Below are 16,643 nucleotides of genomic sequence, written 5' to 3'. Positions count from 1 at the left end.
ACTGTGTGATCCTCAAGGACAGATATACAGATCAGTGCAGTAGAACCAGGAGTCTAAGATCAACACTCACATTCATGGGCAACTGAAATCTGACACAGTTGCCAGGACAATGAGATGAAGAAGAGTCTTTTCAACAAATAGTGCTAGGACAACAACTCGACGTCAACATGCAAAAGAAGGAAGCTGGATGCTCACCTCACACCACGTACAAAAATGAACTCAAAACGAGCTAAGACTTAAATTTAACAACTCAAACTATAAAACCCTTTGAAGAATGGTGTACAACGAAGTAAATCTTCATGGACTTGCACTAGGTAATGGTTTCTTAGCACAAACAACAATAGGGATCTACCCAAAGGGGGGAGAGTCCTATATGTACCCAAAAACTTGTACACAGATCTTCATAGCAGCAGTACTCATAACAGCCCGAATGTATAGTACTGGTAAATGGGCAACAGACTGAAAAAATGAAGTACTGACATATACTGCAATGCGGTTGAACCGTGATATCACTATGTTAACTGAAAGAAGTCATACAGTCACAACTAACCACGTATTGTAAGCTTCCACTTAATATGAAAATGTCCAGTTTGTACCCAGCCCTGCTGGCTAACTAAGGCTGAGAGATAATAAAACCTGTGGTTTTCTGGAGGGGCAATGAAAATGTTCTATAAATGGATATACTAAAAATCATTGAAGTGTAGATGTTAAAAAAAAAATAAAACACACAACACACTAAAAATGGCTAAATGATCCAGAAAGATGAAAATCTGCTCAAATCACCAGACTATTAACATAACAAAATTGGGCTTTTTTTTTTTTTTTTTTTGCTTCCAAATCCTAGGATTCCAGCTTTGGCTGTCTGACTGTTTCCATCACCTCAGGGGAAGGAGGGAAGTGTTGGCATGCACACTTTGTCCTTATAAAGAGCTGTCTACTAACTGGACAGAAGGAGGCAGTATTCCTGTGCTTACAGGACAGGGAAAGGGCAGGAACAGGCTTGTCTGATGTCCTTGTAACAGAGAAGACACCAGGATCGTAGCAGACCAGGTTTAGAGGTTACAGTGCGTGTCCCTAGCTAATAGTTCTAGGTCTGCTGCAAGGGACTGTGGGCATTCATAGGAAGACCACAGCCTCAGTGCTAACTAGATCTAACAGGCCACTCTCAAACTCATGTTTATGGCTTAGCTAACCACTTACTTTCATTTGGGACTCAAAGAGCCAGCTGAACAAAGGCCACCAGAACTTTAATATTTCACCTAGAGCGGAAGGAGAACTCAATAAAAATAGAGTTGTGTCGAATAGTGAACGTGGCATTCCACTTGAATGACTACTCAAGTCATTCACACAGCAGATTAATTACTTACAAATATTTAACATACTTAGACTGGTTAATAATCAGTCAAGGAGAATGAAGAAATTGACATTTGAAATTAGCAGATTAGGAAAAAACTCCAGGAAACCATTACTCATTACTCAGTTGTGGCCTAAACTACATTCTTCCCCCTAAGAAGGTTCAGCAAACGAACTCCTGAGCTAGACTGTGCATCCATACTAGATTAAACACAACGGAATAAATGCTCTGTTATATAATATCTGGATATATATCAATCACTGGAACATCATGACAAAGTGACAATGAGTGGCCAGATGTCACATTCCCGTCTGATAACTGGCCTGTAGGTTTTGAACAATACTCAAAACTGTCCTCAATGGAATTCCCCCGGAGCTCTCACCCCACACGTACCCTCTTCCCACCCACCCCCACCCCCATAGCCACCCGTTCCAACCACTGCTTTCAATAGCCTGAATATTCTTATAGAGACATCTGGTAGTTAATGGCGGTCAATTAAAATGATTGGGGGTTTTCAAGTAAGAAATAACTAAAGAGAGGCTGGATGAAACCCAGAAACTGTTGCCATGAGATAATCTTCAAACCTTAATCCAAGAGGCTGGTGGGCTCGAACTGCTGACCTTTTGGTTAGCAGCCCAAAGCTTAATTCACTGTATCACCAGGGCTCCTTAACCCAAAGAATGTGCTGACTCGTTTAGTAAAGAACTTTGCCTTGAGCACGATGCTCTGTAAAGCTGTCTATCGGGGTTCAAACTGACCCCAGCAATTAGACAGGAAACATCAAAAAACGAACAAACGCACTAGCATCAGTCCATTGTGACTCATGAGACCCTGTGTGGGGTTTCCAAGGCTATAAATCTTTACTGGAACAGAAAGCACATCTTTCTCCTGAGGAGCAGTTGGTGGGTTTGAACTGCAGACCTTGGGGTTAACAGTCCAGTGCTCATCCTACCGTGGAATTCATGTTAATGGGGGTGGGGGAGGATGGTTACACAACTTGAAGCCTTGTTAAGTCAGTTCCAACTCATAGCGACTTAGTACAGGGTCTCCAAAGCTACAAATATTTTGCGGGATCAGAAAGCCTCATCTTTCTGCTACATCATGGAATTAGACATGTAGAAACTGCTGAATTCATGTATGTTTTGCTGTATATATTTTCAACAGCAATTTTTTTGAAAGAAAAAGAAATTAGAGTCTAGGTAGGGATAACTCAAGGTTAAAATGGGGACATTCAAACAACCTGGTGTTCGACATATAGGACTAACTTCTAAAAGTCAAATCTGCACCTGTAAGTCCAAGTGAGTTAGGTTTTGAGCTGCTAACCAAAAGGTCAATGGTTTGAACCCACCAGCCACTTTGTGGGAGAACGATGTATCAGTCTGCTTCCAGAAACATGTATAATAGCCCTGGAAACTCTATGAACCAGCTTTATTCTACACCACAGGGCACAGTCGGATAAGCAGTGGACTGCTAACCACAAGGTCAGTAGTTCAAATCCATCAGCTGCTCTTGGAAGCCCTATATGTTAATGTTGTTGTTATTTCGTGCCATCTAGTCAGTTCCGACTTGTAGTGACCCTGTATAGGGTTTCTGAGGAGAGGCTGGTGGATTTGAACCACCAACTGTGCAGTTCAAACCGACCTTGTGGTCTAGTGCTTATCCTACAGCACCACATCAGGACTCCAAGATCCTATATGGGGTCACTGTAAGTCAGGACCAATTCGATAGTGCATAACAACAACAACAACAAAATAGGGTCACTATGAGAAGGAAACCATTCAATGGCAATGGGCTTGGTTTGAGGACCTGAAGCCATTGCACCCGAGTCGATTCCAATTCCTGTTGTCCCCATGTGTGTCAGAGTAGAGATGGGCTCCACTGACTTTTCAATGGCTGTCATCTTACAGAAGTGGATCGCCAGGCCTTTCTTCCAAGGTACTGCTGGATGGATTTGGATTGCCAACTTTTGAGTTGGTAGCTGAGCACAAACCATCTGTACCACCAGAGACCTTCCTTGAGGATTAACTGTTGTTAAATACCGTCAAATCAGTTTCAGTTCATAGTAACCCTGCATAGGGTTTCCAAGGAGTGGCTGGCGAGTTTGAACTGCAGACCTTGTGGTTTAAACCCACCTTGCAGTCAGGAGGACAGGTACCATGTTTTATCTGTCTCTGTATTACGCATGCTCCTAAAACAGTATCTACTCTAGTGCATGAATATAGTAACATTGGCTAAACTGTGAGTAATGTGATTATGTGTTGCCTACTAGGATCCAGAAATCATTTAGTAATATATTAGCATATATAATCAGATGGACCCCTGGTGTGGTGCTGTAGGATCAGCACTGGACTGAGAACCACAGGGTCGGCAGTTTCAAACCCACCAGCTGCTCCTTGGAAACCCTATACAGGGTTGCTATGAGTCAGACTGACTTACCAGCACTTTACCAGAACAACAATATATTTATATAATAATTATGAATCTACTTTTTACATGTAGCTAAAGAAGCTCTGGTAGAATAGTGGTTACGAATCGGGATGCTAATCTCATGGTCAGCAGTTCAAAACTACCAGCTAGCTGTTCCACGGAAGAAAGATGAGGCTTTCTGCTCCCGTAAGGATTTACAGCCTTGGAAACCCTGTACAGGGTCGCTATGAGTCAAAACTGACTCCACGGCACATCAGCAACAACAAAGACTATAAGAAATAAGAGAATGAATTCTAACACATAGAGCCCAGATATGAAAGCGCTCCGAAGACCTTGTGAGAGGTGCAGAGTGGCTAAATCTCAGAAAGAGATCCAGAGGAATATGTAAGTTCCTGTGATGACTTCACCTGTAGGTGTCGTAGCTCTCACACCTGGAGGAGCACCTGACTTTAATGGACCCTCGTCACAAAGCAGAATTGAATGAATTACAACTCTGTGGGTTTTCAGAGGAAATTGAGTCTGTTGCTGCTGAAGTCTGATTAAAGACGGTGCCCCCACAATTACTTTAGCAAGAAAACAGGGCTGGCAAGTTGTTAGCCCTGAACAACAAGTGGCTAATCAAGAATGCAAATTAAATGTGTCTTCTATACACTCTTTGGTTTTCTCCAAAGTATTTGCTTAAAAATCTTTGGACTTCAGGACAACAGACGAAATGTTCTGGGGTAAAAGAGATTTGTTACAAGAGAAAAGCTCCATTCTGTAAGCCAACCACTCATTCAACTGTGCTGGGCTCATCCTTCCCCAGTCTGTCACGCAAGTCTCAGTTCAAACGTCACTGATGGACTGCTGGTGAGGAGAGTCCCATATTCTAATATGAAAATCAGAACTGAAATAAGGGATGCTGAAGAGATGACCAATCCACTTTGAATGATGCTGCTTTAAAGGATGCAATGCTCTGGCTGTCCACTGTAAAGATAAGATAGGGAACAACTGGGTAGCTATCATTTAGTTGAGTAGCGTCACATGATATTTGTTGTTGTTGCTAAGTGCTATTAAGTTGATTCTGACTCTTAGCAATCTTGTAAAGGGCTCCCTAGGGGGCAGCTGGTGGTTTGAAGCACCAACCTAGTGGCTAGCAGTCCAGCGCTTTGTCCTACAGCGCGCCACACCAGGACTCCATAACATGATATTAACTACCACTAGTTTAGAACAGTCCTGGTGTGGCGCTGTGGGTTAATGTGTCAGACTGCAAAGTCGTTTGAACTGCAGGGTTGGCGGTTCAAGCTCACCAGCTGTTCCTCAGAAACCCTATGCAGGGTTGCTATGGGTCGGAACTGACTCGATGGCACTTAACAACAACAACAATAGTTTAGAATAAGGAGCCCTGGTGGTGTAGTGGGTTATGTGTTGGGCTGCTAACCACGAGGTCAGCAGTTCAAATCCATCAGCTTCTCGGAGGGAGAGGGAGGAGGCTTTCTCATCCATAAATATTTAGTCTCGGAAATCCTGCAGAGGGCTGCTGTAAATCAGACTTGACCCAATGGTAGTGGGTAATTTAGAACAATGCACAGAGAAGATTCCATTCTACATTTAGCTTTACAATTAAAATAGATCTTTTTTTTTAAATTTGGGTTTCTATAAGTCAATTCTATTTATAAGGAAAAAACTCTAATCATACTACAAGTATTGGTCTCTCAGAAGGGAGGCCTGAATTTACCGCTTCTTAAAATATCACATGAAAATGCCAAAGGTAACTGGCTCATCACCCTTGTCCCCACAGCCTCAGTGGGGCCTCCTGCTGACCTTTGCTCCGGGATTCTCTAATTTCACCTCACCATTTCTTGGCGTTGTGATGTGCGTAACTGCACACACTCCTTCCAGGACCACATCGACCCTTCAGGAGTCTCTGGCATGCCACTTTTATCCCAGACTTGAAACTGCCTGGCGCTATGCTTGAATCCAGACTAAACAGTCTACACCCTTCGGCAAGATCCGGAGGCATGCTTCGTTTTAGTACCTGGCTTTTCCTTCAATGTGCGCCAGCAGAACATAAACAGGAAGTGGCTATGCCAACCACAGAGAAAGGGGCACAAGTCTGTCTGGAATCTGGGAGATTCCCAGCCTAGGTTAGAATTTTCCTGGGGGTGCTCTGTCAGACGTAGATCTGAACCAGTCACAGCTGCGTCATTTGGCCATTTGACCATAGGTTTTGAAAGTCAGTTAAGCGTTCCCTTTAGTGGGTTTTTTTTTAAATATACTATTTCATATGTCCTTTCTTTCTTCTGAATTTTTAAAGAACTGCTATCAAATTAAAAGTAGCACAACTCACAGAAAGATACATAATTTGAGAAGATTAGGCATAAATAAATCATTTGAACAGAGCAGGGACAATCCTCATCCATGAAGCCTGTCTCTGCGCACTGACCTGTGTGGTCCGCACATATGCAGTTCTTAATACAGGTCCAAGGGGGTTGCTTAGCTCCAAATCTCTAACGTGTGTCACTGTACTGATCATTTGTGCGGACTTCAGGGGGGCTTTGTTGGCTCACTACTAGGCCAGGAGGTGGAGAGAAGGAGGAAAGGCAGAAGGAAGGCCCACTATGGCTGTAGAATTGGTTGTAAATGAGCCGAGGGAGTTCGGTTGGAAGAACTTGTACGAGAGGAACTCATCCTTCCCGAGCAACATTAGCACAACTCTCCAATGAACCTCATGTTCCAGCCGTTCATACGTAACTCATGAGAAAGAACTTTAGAAAATGATTCTTTACACTGACCATGATTTGTTGGTATTAAGGGCTGTCGAGTCGGTTCTGACTCATTAACGACCCTGTCTGTATAAGGTTTCTGAGGAGTCTTGGTGTGCACTGTGGGTTAATGCGCCAGACTGCAAAGCCGTTTGAACAGAAAGATTGGCAGTTCAAGCTTACCAGCTGCTCCTTGGAAACCCTATACAGGGTCGCTATGGATTGAAACTGACTTGATGGCACTTAACAACAACAACATAAAGTTTCTGAGGAGTGGCTGGTGGGTTTGAATTGCAAATCTTGTGGTTAGCCATCCAGTGTTGACCCTAGAGCACCAGTCACCCAGGACTCCATGATTTAGGTGCTATGGACACTTTGAGAAAGCACAGCAAATGCCCACCAGGTTAGTTCTCACAGGCCCAGGGGGGCAGCCTTCATTCTACTACATGATAATCAAAGGAATCTATTGTTTCATGAACCATAGTCCAGGTCTCAGTAAGAAGAGTAATGTGATTTCACTGGATGAATTACATCTGTATTTTCCTCCAAAAGAAGACATATTAATTTTTGGAGACTTAATAAATTACCTTTCACTGATTTTAAGGTGCTAAGTGTGGTGTTGTGCACTTTAAACTGCAAGGTTGGCAGTTCAAGTTCACCAGCTGTTCCTCAGAATCCCTATACACGGTCGCTATGGGTCAGAATCGATTCGACAGCATTTAACAACAATAATAAATCAACCTTTTACTGAATTTAAAGTGCTAAGTTTTATTTTAGGTTGGAAATTTACCAAGTACCACGTGACGCCCTGTCACTTGAGCTTAGACATGCAAGACAATAATATTAACACTGGTGTCCCTCTTCTAGTGAACATCTTCATTTGTATTTGATTTTAGTGAGATCTAGCTGTAAGCACTGTAGGATAAGCACTGGACAGCTAATCACAAGGTCAGTAGTTCAAACCCACCAGCTCCTCCGAGGGAGAAAGATGAGGCTTTCTGCTCTCATAAACATGTATAGCCTCAGAAACTCTACACAGACCAGAACTGCCATGAGTCAGAACGACTTGATCGCAGTGGGAGATCTCATTAAAGGAACAGAAAGGGCGTGGAAGGAAGCATGGTTGCGATTTCCTCTGCACTTGAGAAGGTCACTGATGTTTAAATCTTAATAGCCGTGATATATAGTGATTGGGTCTTACTTTTCAGCATATACCATACAGAATTTTTAATATACACTATAACCGAAATTATGCTTGTGGAGACGGACATTTAAAAGACCCTTGAAACAGGTGATAATAACCAGTTTATAAAGTGATCTTAACTAAAGTCCAACCAAGTCTATTTTATGCACATAAAATAATTTCTTCCATGTTTAACTTGGAGGTAAGTCACAATAAGGAATCACAGCCACATCAAATGAATCTCAACAGTAATGCCACCAGAGAGTACTAGATGTCAAAAACAGCAAAGTTGTCCATGGAAGGAGGAGGAGTGAACCATGATTACAAACTACCCTCATGTCTTCTGTGTACCAATCTCAATCCCCACATAAATGTTGCTTTCCTGTTTGGGGCTTGTTCCTAATGGTATGTTCTGTCTTCTGCCAGCTCTTCTCCCTGAAGGGAGTTCTGCTGTGGTGTTGCAGGATAAGCAATGGACTGCAAAGTCGCTTTGAACACAAGGTTGACGGTTCAAACGCACCAATCGCTCTTTGGAGACTCTATACAGAGTCACAATGAGTAGGAATTGACTCGACAGCTCTTTAACAACAACAACAATCTAACTTAAAATATATATATATTTTGGGGGAAGAGCTTGATCTGAACCAGAGGATTAATGCAAGATTCGCTGAAAATTTAGTAAGTTATTTGATTATTTTAATGACTTTATTGATAGGTAATTCACATACTGTCATTAAGTCCTTGACTGTTAGGATAGCCACAAGTCAGGGGCTTTAGGGTATTCATAGGGCTGTGCATCCATCACCACAACCAATTTAGAACATTTTCATTAAACCCCTACCACAAACTCACCCCCTTAACTGTCACACCCCTCCTACTCCTAAGCAACCCTGAGTCTGCTCTGCCTATTACACTGGTTTGCCAAGTACGTCCAGTTCATACAAATAGAATCAGACAACGTGAAGGGCCTTGTGGCCGGTGCCTTTCAGTTAACATCACTTTCAAGGCTCACACATACATCAGCACCTCACTCCTTTTTACCGCTGTGCATCTGCCCCACTTCCGAATGTTTCTACTTTCTGACTATTATGAATAATGCTTTTATGAAAATATATGGGGAATTCAGCAATTTCACTCTTAGTTATGTGCCCAAGAGAAATGAACACATATGTCCGCTGTGTTACTGTTGTTGTTAACTGCTGTCGAATTGGTTCTGACTCATAGTGACCCTGCATAGGGTTTCCATGGAGCAGCTGGTGACTCTGACACTGACCTTGTGGTTCCACAATGGCACACCAGGACTCCGCTGTAGACATGTGTTGTCATATCTCTTCTATATGTAGCTAAGAGTGAAATTGCTGAATCATATGGCAACTGCATGTTTAACTCTTTGAAGAGCTGCCAGGTTGCTTTCCAAAACGGCTGCACCATTTGATTTAATCACTTAAAATAAATGATTTTAAAATCTCCCTCAAATATAAAAAGTGAACTTTCCTATGTCTAACCTAACCCTTCACATATCGTTCTCCCTTTCTCCCCACCCATGGTGACAGCCACTTGTTAGATCTCCCTCCTAGTCCCCTGGAAAAGGAGCGAAACAAGCACTTGGCCAATGCCTTCACTAGTCTGCTTCTCTGAGGGCCTGCTTCCTACACCATCAAGAGGCTGCTCTAAAGGAGGATCTGGAATGAGTGGTGTCTGAGGCTGGAGACTAGTTTCAAGGAGATTTAGCCCTAGAGCAAAGTGACGAGTAAATTATTCTAAATAGCAGAGAATACTTTGTATGGAGTCCTGGTAGGATCAGTGCTGGACTGCTAAACGCAAGGTTGGCAGTTCAAACCCACCAGCCGTTCCTTGGAAACCCTATAAAGGTTCACTATGAATCAAAATTGACTCCATGGCACTTAACGACAACAACAATGTCGTGTTTTGATATTTAAAGGGGAAAAGGGTTCTAGCTAAGAGGAGGCCAAGATCTAGATTCTGAGGGAATGGCATTTTCTTCCAAAAAGGAAGCTGGCCACCGAGAGATCTGCTTCATCTCAGGAAAAGATGAGTTGGTGAGTAGGAACGACTATCTTCTGGCAGAAACTCTGAAATTTGGAATTTGAGTTTGCTGTTGTCCCTGGAGGAGCCTCAACTCTTACTCAAGCAATAAAGTGCTATCTTCCATTAAGATGATGAAGTTACGAATCAATTCGCTGAAGAACAGAAGTCTTTCTTCTAACAGACTAAGTCTTCTCAAACATCATGTCCAGTCAAAGTTATCAACTGCCAATTCAATCTGTAGATTTTCAATCTCTGAATAGAGTTAATGGAGGTCAGGTATTTGAGTAGTGATTTAACTCTTGGCCATGTTATAGAAATTAGGAAAAGAACACACAAGGTTAAAAAAAAAAAAAAAATGACCTTACAGTCTCATAAAGATCCCTCCCTTCATTTTGCTACCAACAGCCTATTTTCACTTCGTTTCCATACAATGCCAACCTTATCACTGTTTGCTCAGCCCCCTAGAGAAAAGTAGAGCCGAGTGGGAATGGAGTGATGGAGAAAGGACTCCAAATGCCAGGAAGCAAACTGCTGATGTTGATGAGAGACAACAGAAGATCATTCCAGAAGTAGAAGGTTCTGGGGTTATGTAGTGAAGGAAGAGAGAGGAGAGAGAGCTTGTGAAGGGCTCACAGTCCAATCACTGACGCCCACGAAGGTGAGTTGGAGTCCTCAAAAGTGTTAATTTAGCTCATTACTGAAGAAGAAAGTAAGAATGCAAGACAATTTAGAATACACTTAGACTCCAACATCAAGGAGTTAAAACGGTGACTCTTAAAGATACTAATTATCTCCAAAATTTTAGACTCAAGGTAAATAATAAGCCAGCCTTTATTTTTCTTTCCTTCCTCTTATTTTGTCCTAATACATGACTAAGCCTGATCTGGAAAGAGAGGTCTAGAATGAGAAAATTACTCAGAAATCCTAGCAATGTGTCTTAAAACACATCAATAATTATTTAAGGTTGGAAGAAACTCAGCAAAACTCAATCAGATCATTTACTTGACTTGAAAGACTCAAACCAATAAAGGTAATTTGAGCACCACTTCTATAGTGATCTCTTCCGCCTTCACCTTCTTCTTTCGTCTTTCTACCTAGACTACGCCCTGGTTCAAACTGGTTCATTCATGACTGATGTACTGACATTGGAACAGATCTGAGCTTTTAAAAATGTGGATTCATCATAATGATAACCGGAATGGGGAAAATTATGGGTCAAAGCCCTGAAGTTGGAGATTCACAGCAAGCCCCTTCAGAAGCCCGAGGTGGGAGAGGAGGTGATTTCCAGGACTGTGGAGAGCAGAACACATTTAAAGCAGCAGGTTGGCCGCCATCTTTGAATGGGGCAGTGTCATTTTAGACTCTGTTAAGAGTTGGTTGCTATGCAACAAATAAACCGCCCCTGAAAGGGAGATTACGTTTCTAGAAGGACATGAACCCATAATTTCCCCTGTTCTGTTTATCATTCAAACAAGCAGAACTGACAGATTCGAGTCTGTTTCAGTTTTGCTTTATGAGCTATGACTGACCAGGAAGAACTAGTTCAAAGCCTTACTTTCTACAAAATCACATCAGTGGTTCTCAAAGTGGGGCATCCCCGGCAGCACTTGGGAATTTGTTAACTAAAAGGAAACTACACCCAATTCAGAAACTCTGGGGGTGGGGTCCAGCAATCTGTGTTTTAAAGAGCCCACCCGGTGGTTCTGAGGCTCACTGAAATTTGAGAACTAGTGTTTCAGTTAGGTAAAAGGCACCTCCACTACATGGAGCCTGAAGATGGTACCTTCCAGATGCTTCAGGAGTGCTCTACTGGAATTTCCATGCGCAGATATCAGAATGGTTTTGCCACTTAATACTTCGGGAGCAATCCTCTCGTTCCAGTAGGGAAGGAGCCTTTCCAGAACATCCTTTAAGCTTTCCGATTTGGGCAGCTGATCCACAGGCACGTCGCACACTTTGTACCGTCGGTCATTGTAGATCTCGTGGTAGTAAGGGTGGCACTCCTCGATGGGAGGCGGGGTCACGTTGTAGCTCCTTCTCCAGAGCCTCACTTGTTCTTCGCCGTGATTCAAAGCCATTTTCTCCCTATTGAGACCAATCAAGGCTCCATAGTGACGCTCATTAAGACGCCAGGAGCTCTCCACGGGGACCCACTCCTGCCCCAACTCTTCCAGGATGAGCCAGGCTGTGTGGATGGACCGATTCAGGATGGACGTGAAGACAAGGTCAAACTCAAAGTTGAGCTCCTTGAGTTGCTTCCCACAGTTCCGAGCCTCCTCCAGTCCTTCGCTGTTAAGTTTCTGGTCCACCCAGCTACAAAAGCGGTTCTCCTTATTCCAAGCACCCTCCCCATGTCTTAACATAATAAGTTTATATTTAGACATATTGTTGGCTGAGCTTTCCTGGCGTTGTAAGTGGGTGGACCAATGTTCAACAGTAACAGAACATCTAGGAAGAAAAGAAACAGAAGATTAGGTTATAGCCTTCATTCAACTTACTACCTGGGAATGAAGTTCACCTCTACGAGGGCCAATTCTCAAAAATCAATCGGAATTCTTTTGAATGCTTTTGACACCACACATCTGGAAATTCATCCACTATGGTACAGACAGTCATATTCTATAGCTAATTAATTACAGGGAACCTGTTGTTGTTGTTGTTAAGTGCTGTTGAGTCCATTCCAACTCATAGAGATCCTGTATAGGGTTTCCAAGGAACAGCTAGTGAGCTTGAACTACCAACCTTGTGTTTCAGACAGACTTTGCAATCCAGGGCATTAACCCACAACACCACACCAGGACTCCTAGTTGACTTAAAGTTTTTGGTGGCTGGATGGTATGTTAATTGTGAAAATAACACCTACTGCATTCTAATAGCAAGCTGCACCTCCGCCACATAAACAGTCAGTTTATGCTTAAAGCAGAGAAGCTTTAATGGGATTTGTAGTGGTCTTAAACAAAGAGTGCTGTAGGATAAGAACTGGGCTGCTGATGGTAAGTAAGGGCAGCAGTTCAAAGTCACCAGTTGCTCCAATGGAGAAAGGTGAGACTTTCTGCTCCCGTAAAGATCAACAGTCTTAGAAACCTTCTCGGGGTCACTGACAGCGAGTGAGTGCGTGAAAAAGATGACAAGCGACTGAAAACTCCCAGCTTCCAACAGCTGGAGAGAATAACAACATTCTTCTCACTTTGTTCTTCCCCTGGTGGAAAAGGAAAGATTTACTGGCCTTGCCTTGTTAGAAAGATTATGAAACTGTTAACTCTATGAGCCTGGCATAGCACTGGCAGGGGGCAACTCGCTTCTCAGTGTCACCAGCTGTACCACAGCCAAGAAAATCTCAGCTATATAAGACATCAGCTCAGCATCCAAACAATATGAAAATGATTTAAAGTAACATTAGTACCCAATGTGATGCTTAAACAATCTCTCATTTGCCTCAAGACAGAGTTTTAAGCAGGAAGAAATCCAGATGCAAAACAAACTATCCAATGCTGGCAGCTGAGAGACGCTGCCGGTGGAGACCGATTAGGAAGGGTGGTTCCCAGGAGTGAGAGGACCCACACTGATAAGGAGGCCCCTCCCCTCCTCTCTAAATGCACACACACACCAACCAAATCCCTAGCCGCAGGAGCATCTAGCCAGGTGGCACCGGCAGCTTTGTGACTGCTGATCCAAAGATCTGCAGAACGCACACACGGGGCCGCACCAGCCTCTGCCCCTTGGACGGCAGGTCCACACAAACACTGTTCCATGTAGATGCCCAACACTCTCCACGTCCATGCTGGGGAGTGAAAACAGTGCAATGTCTGGGCCTAGTCTTCTGCCATGTTTGTTGTTGTTGGTAAGTGCCATCTAGTCAGTTCTGACTCATAGTGACCCTGTATAGGGTTTCCGAGGAGTGGCTGGTGAGCTTGAACCGCCGACTTTGCAGTCCAGCGCATTAAACCACAGTGCTGCCATGCTTAGCAACCGCCAATTGCTGGAGATTTTCTGTGCCACTTACATAGTGATTCAGCCGCAGTTGCACAGCATTCAGTGACAGTCACTAGAGTCTAGTTCCCACCTTTCTTTAGTAACTCCTAGACATTCGGGGGAGAAAGAAAGTTTCCCATCTCAGTGGAAGGCAGACAAGGGCACTGAGAGAGGAAAGCTGAAGGAGTGGGTTTGTAAGCAGTTGACAAGGTGACACTATTGTGGTTTATAATCCTGCTTTCTCTTCAGGCTTCAGGTTAGAACCCTTTGTTCATGTGGAACAGTAAAGCGCCAGGTTTGGGTAGGAATTGGAACCCGCAGCAGGGACCTCACAGGGCTGAGGATTCCAGTGCTGCTGGAGGGGTTTTGCTGATGACAGCTGTGTCCAGAGGCAGAATGACCCTGAAGTGAAGGAAGGTAAACTCCAGGACCCCACACTAGAACAGACCCTTCTAAGAATCCGGAAGAGGCCAAACCATGACTTCATATCGCAATGGTGGTGGTGGTGTGCCATGGAGTCGGTTCCAACTCATAGCAACCCTGCAGAGAGTTTCCAAGGCTGTAAATCTTTACGGGAGCAGAAAGCCTCATCTTTCTTCCACGGAACAGCTGGTAGTTTTGAACTGCTGACCTTGAGGTTCGCAGCCCGATTCATAACCACTAAGCTACCAGAGCTCCTTTCACATTATAATGGGAGCTTGGGTTTTGTTGTTGTTTTGCTTTGTTTCTGTTGTCATTTTCAAACAGAAGATGTTTTTGTACAGTTTCTCCTAATCAAGAGTCCTAATCCACTAAGTTGTAGAAACTTCAAGCCCCACAAAAGCTGGATTCAGCCCTGCTTAGACCCATCCATTGCTTTGGTTTTCTTACAGGTCGGTAGGATGGGGCAAAGAGAAACTCTCAGCAGTTCCTCTACTCTGCCTTTAGCTTTCTTGGCAAGCATGGGGCCCTGTAGGCGAAGGCGTCTGGTTTCCCCACATGTGGAGGAGGTGCTGCTGAACAACTTTGTAGGCAGAAGCACCCCTCTTGATTTTTTTCACTGGCAGCTCTACCAAGATGCAAGGGAGTGTCACAATAGCAACATGACTGCCACCCACCAACAAGCTTTGTAGGACCGTACCATTTTGCATTGTTAACTTTCTTTAAGAAATGAATCAACTTCTCTGTTTTCTCCTCATCATACATAGGCAGGGGAATAGTACTATAGAAACAAAGACATCATTTCCTGATGCTGATGAGCAGGAAATGGGTACAGTATAAGGTGCCCAATTAGTGTATCTATCCCAGGCATACAAGAAACCACCTCTTTTCGTCTTCCTTAGGACCATCAACTAATTTCCCCCATTAAATTGCTGAACAGTTACAAACAGCGTTTATTGTACTGCGGTGGCTTGCGTACTTCTGTGATGAAAATTTGGGAGAAGAAGAGGTGGACTACTTCCAAATGTTTAGCCATGGAAACGTCCTGAATAGCAGTGGAACACTGTCAGTTAGCACCAGAATACTGAATATTGAAACATGATGAAGAGCACCAGGATATTGTCAGATGAGCCCTCAGATTGGAAGGCACTCAAAACATGACTGGAGAAAAGCTGCCTCCTCAAAGTAGAGTGGACTGAGATGATGTGAACGGAGTAGAGATTTGGGGACCTTCATTTGCTGATGGGGCACAACTCAAAATGAGGAAAAACCGCGGCAAACGAGCATTAATAATCAGAAGATGGAATGTACAAAGTATGAATCTAGAAAAATTTCAAGTTGTCAAAAATGAAATGGAGCCTACAGATCGTTTGTGCTCCTCAGCACTAGTGAGCTGAAATAGACTGATACTGGCCATCTTGAATCAGCAATCGAGTCAGACATGGTTTACAATGCCGGGGATCACAAATTGAAGAGGAATACCATCACATTCATCATCAAAAATAACATTTCAAGGATCTATCTTGAAGTATAATACAGTCTGTGATAGGTAAGATCCATACAGCTACAAAGAAGACCAGTTAACACCACTATTATTCAAATTTACTCACAAACCACAAATGCCAGGGATGATGAAATTGAAAAATTCTACCCACTTTTTGGAGTCCTGGTGTGACACTATAGGATAAGCACTGGAGCACAAGGTCGGTTTGAACCACAAGGTCGATGATTCAAAACTCACCAGCTGCTCAGGGTCATTATAAATTGGAACTGACTCAATGGCACTTAACAACAACAACAAACTCCTTAAGTCTGAAATTGATCAGACATGCATATCAAGATGTATTAATAATTACAGGTATTGGAATGCAAAGGTTGAAACCAAAGAAGAAGGATTATTTGATGGAAAATGAATGATGATAGAAATGATGCTGGCAACCACATGATAGAATTCTGCAAGACCAATGACTTGTTCATTGCAAATACCTTCTTTAAACAACATAAAAGATGATTACACATATGGACTTCACCAGATGGAACACACAAAAATCAAATTGATTACATTGTGGAAAGACGATGGAAAAGCTCCATATCATCAGCCAAGACCAGGCCTGGGACAGACTGCAGAGCAGACCATCAATTGCTCATATCCAAGTTCAGGCTGATGCTGAAGAAAATGAAAAACAAGTCCAAGAGAGCCAAAATATGACCTTGAACATAATCTACCTGAATTGAGAGATCGTCTCAAGAAGAGATTTGATGCGTTAGACACTAATGACCAAAACCCAGAAGAGGTGTGCGATGACATCAAGAACATCATATAGGAAGAGAGCAAAAAAATCATTAAGAAGAAAAAGAAGAAATAAACAACCAAAACAGATGTTAGAAGAGACTCTGAAACTTGCTCTCTAGTGTAGAGATGCTAAAGCAAATAGAAGAAAGTGAGGAGATAAAAGAGCTGAACAGAAAACTTTAAAGGGCAGCTCGAGAAGGC

At 43.1% G+C, this 16,643-nt stretch overlaps 1 protein-coding gene across 1 annotated transcript in view; it reads right to left on the bottom strand.

Moving 5' to 3' along the window:
- Positions 1-12,340, bottom strand: part of BPGM (2,3-bisphosphoglycerate mutase) — an 18,939-nt gene extending 6,599 nt beyond the window's left edge. Inside the window, exons 1-2 of the mRNA XM_006861228.1 lie at positions 12,336-12,340; positions 11,541-12,205 (exon numbers count right to left, since the gene is read on the bottom strand). Of these exons, the coding sequence (XP_006861290.1) occupies positions 11,541-12,141 (601 nt within the window). The 5' untranslated portion in view covers positions 12,142-12,205; positions 12,336-12,340. The remainder of the gene's footprint in view (positions 1-11,540; positions 12,206-12,335) is intronic.
- Between the last annotated feature and the right edge of the window lie 4,303 nt (positions 12,341-16,643).

The sequence above is a fragment of the Chrysochloris asiatica genome, unplaced genomic scaffold, assembly GCF_000296735.1.
Source record: "Chrysochloris asiatica unplaced genomic scaffold, ChrAsi1.0 scaffold00041, whole genome shotgun sequence".
In the NCBI taxonomy this organism is placed as follows: Eukaryota; Metazoa; Chordata; class Mammalia; order Afrosoricida; family Chrysochloridae; genus Chrysochloris; species Chrysochloris asiatica.
Note: the sequence above shows the minus strand (reverse complement) of the source record. Positions and strands in the feature narration are given on the sequence as shown.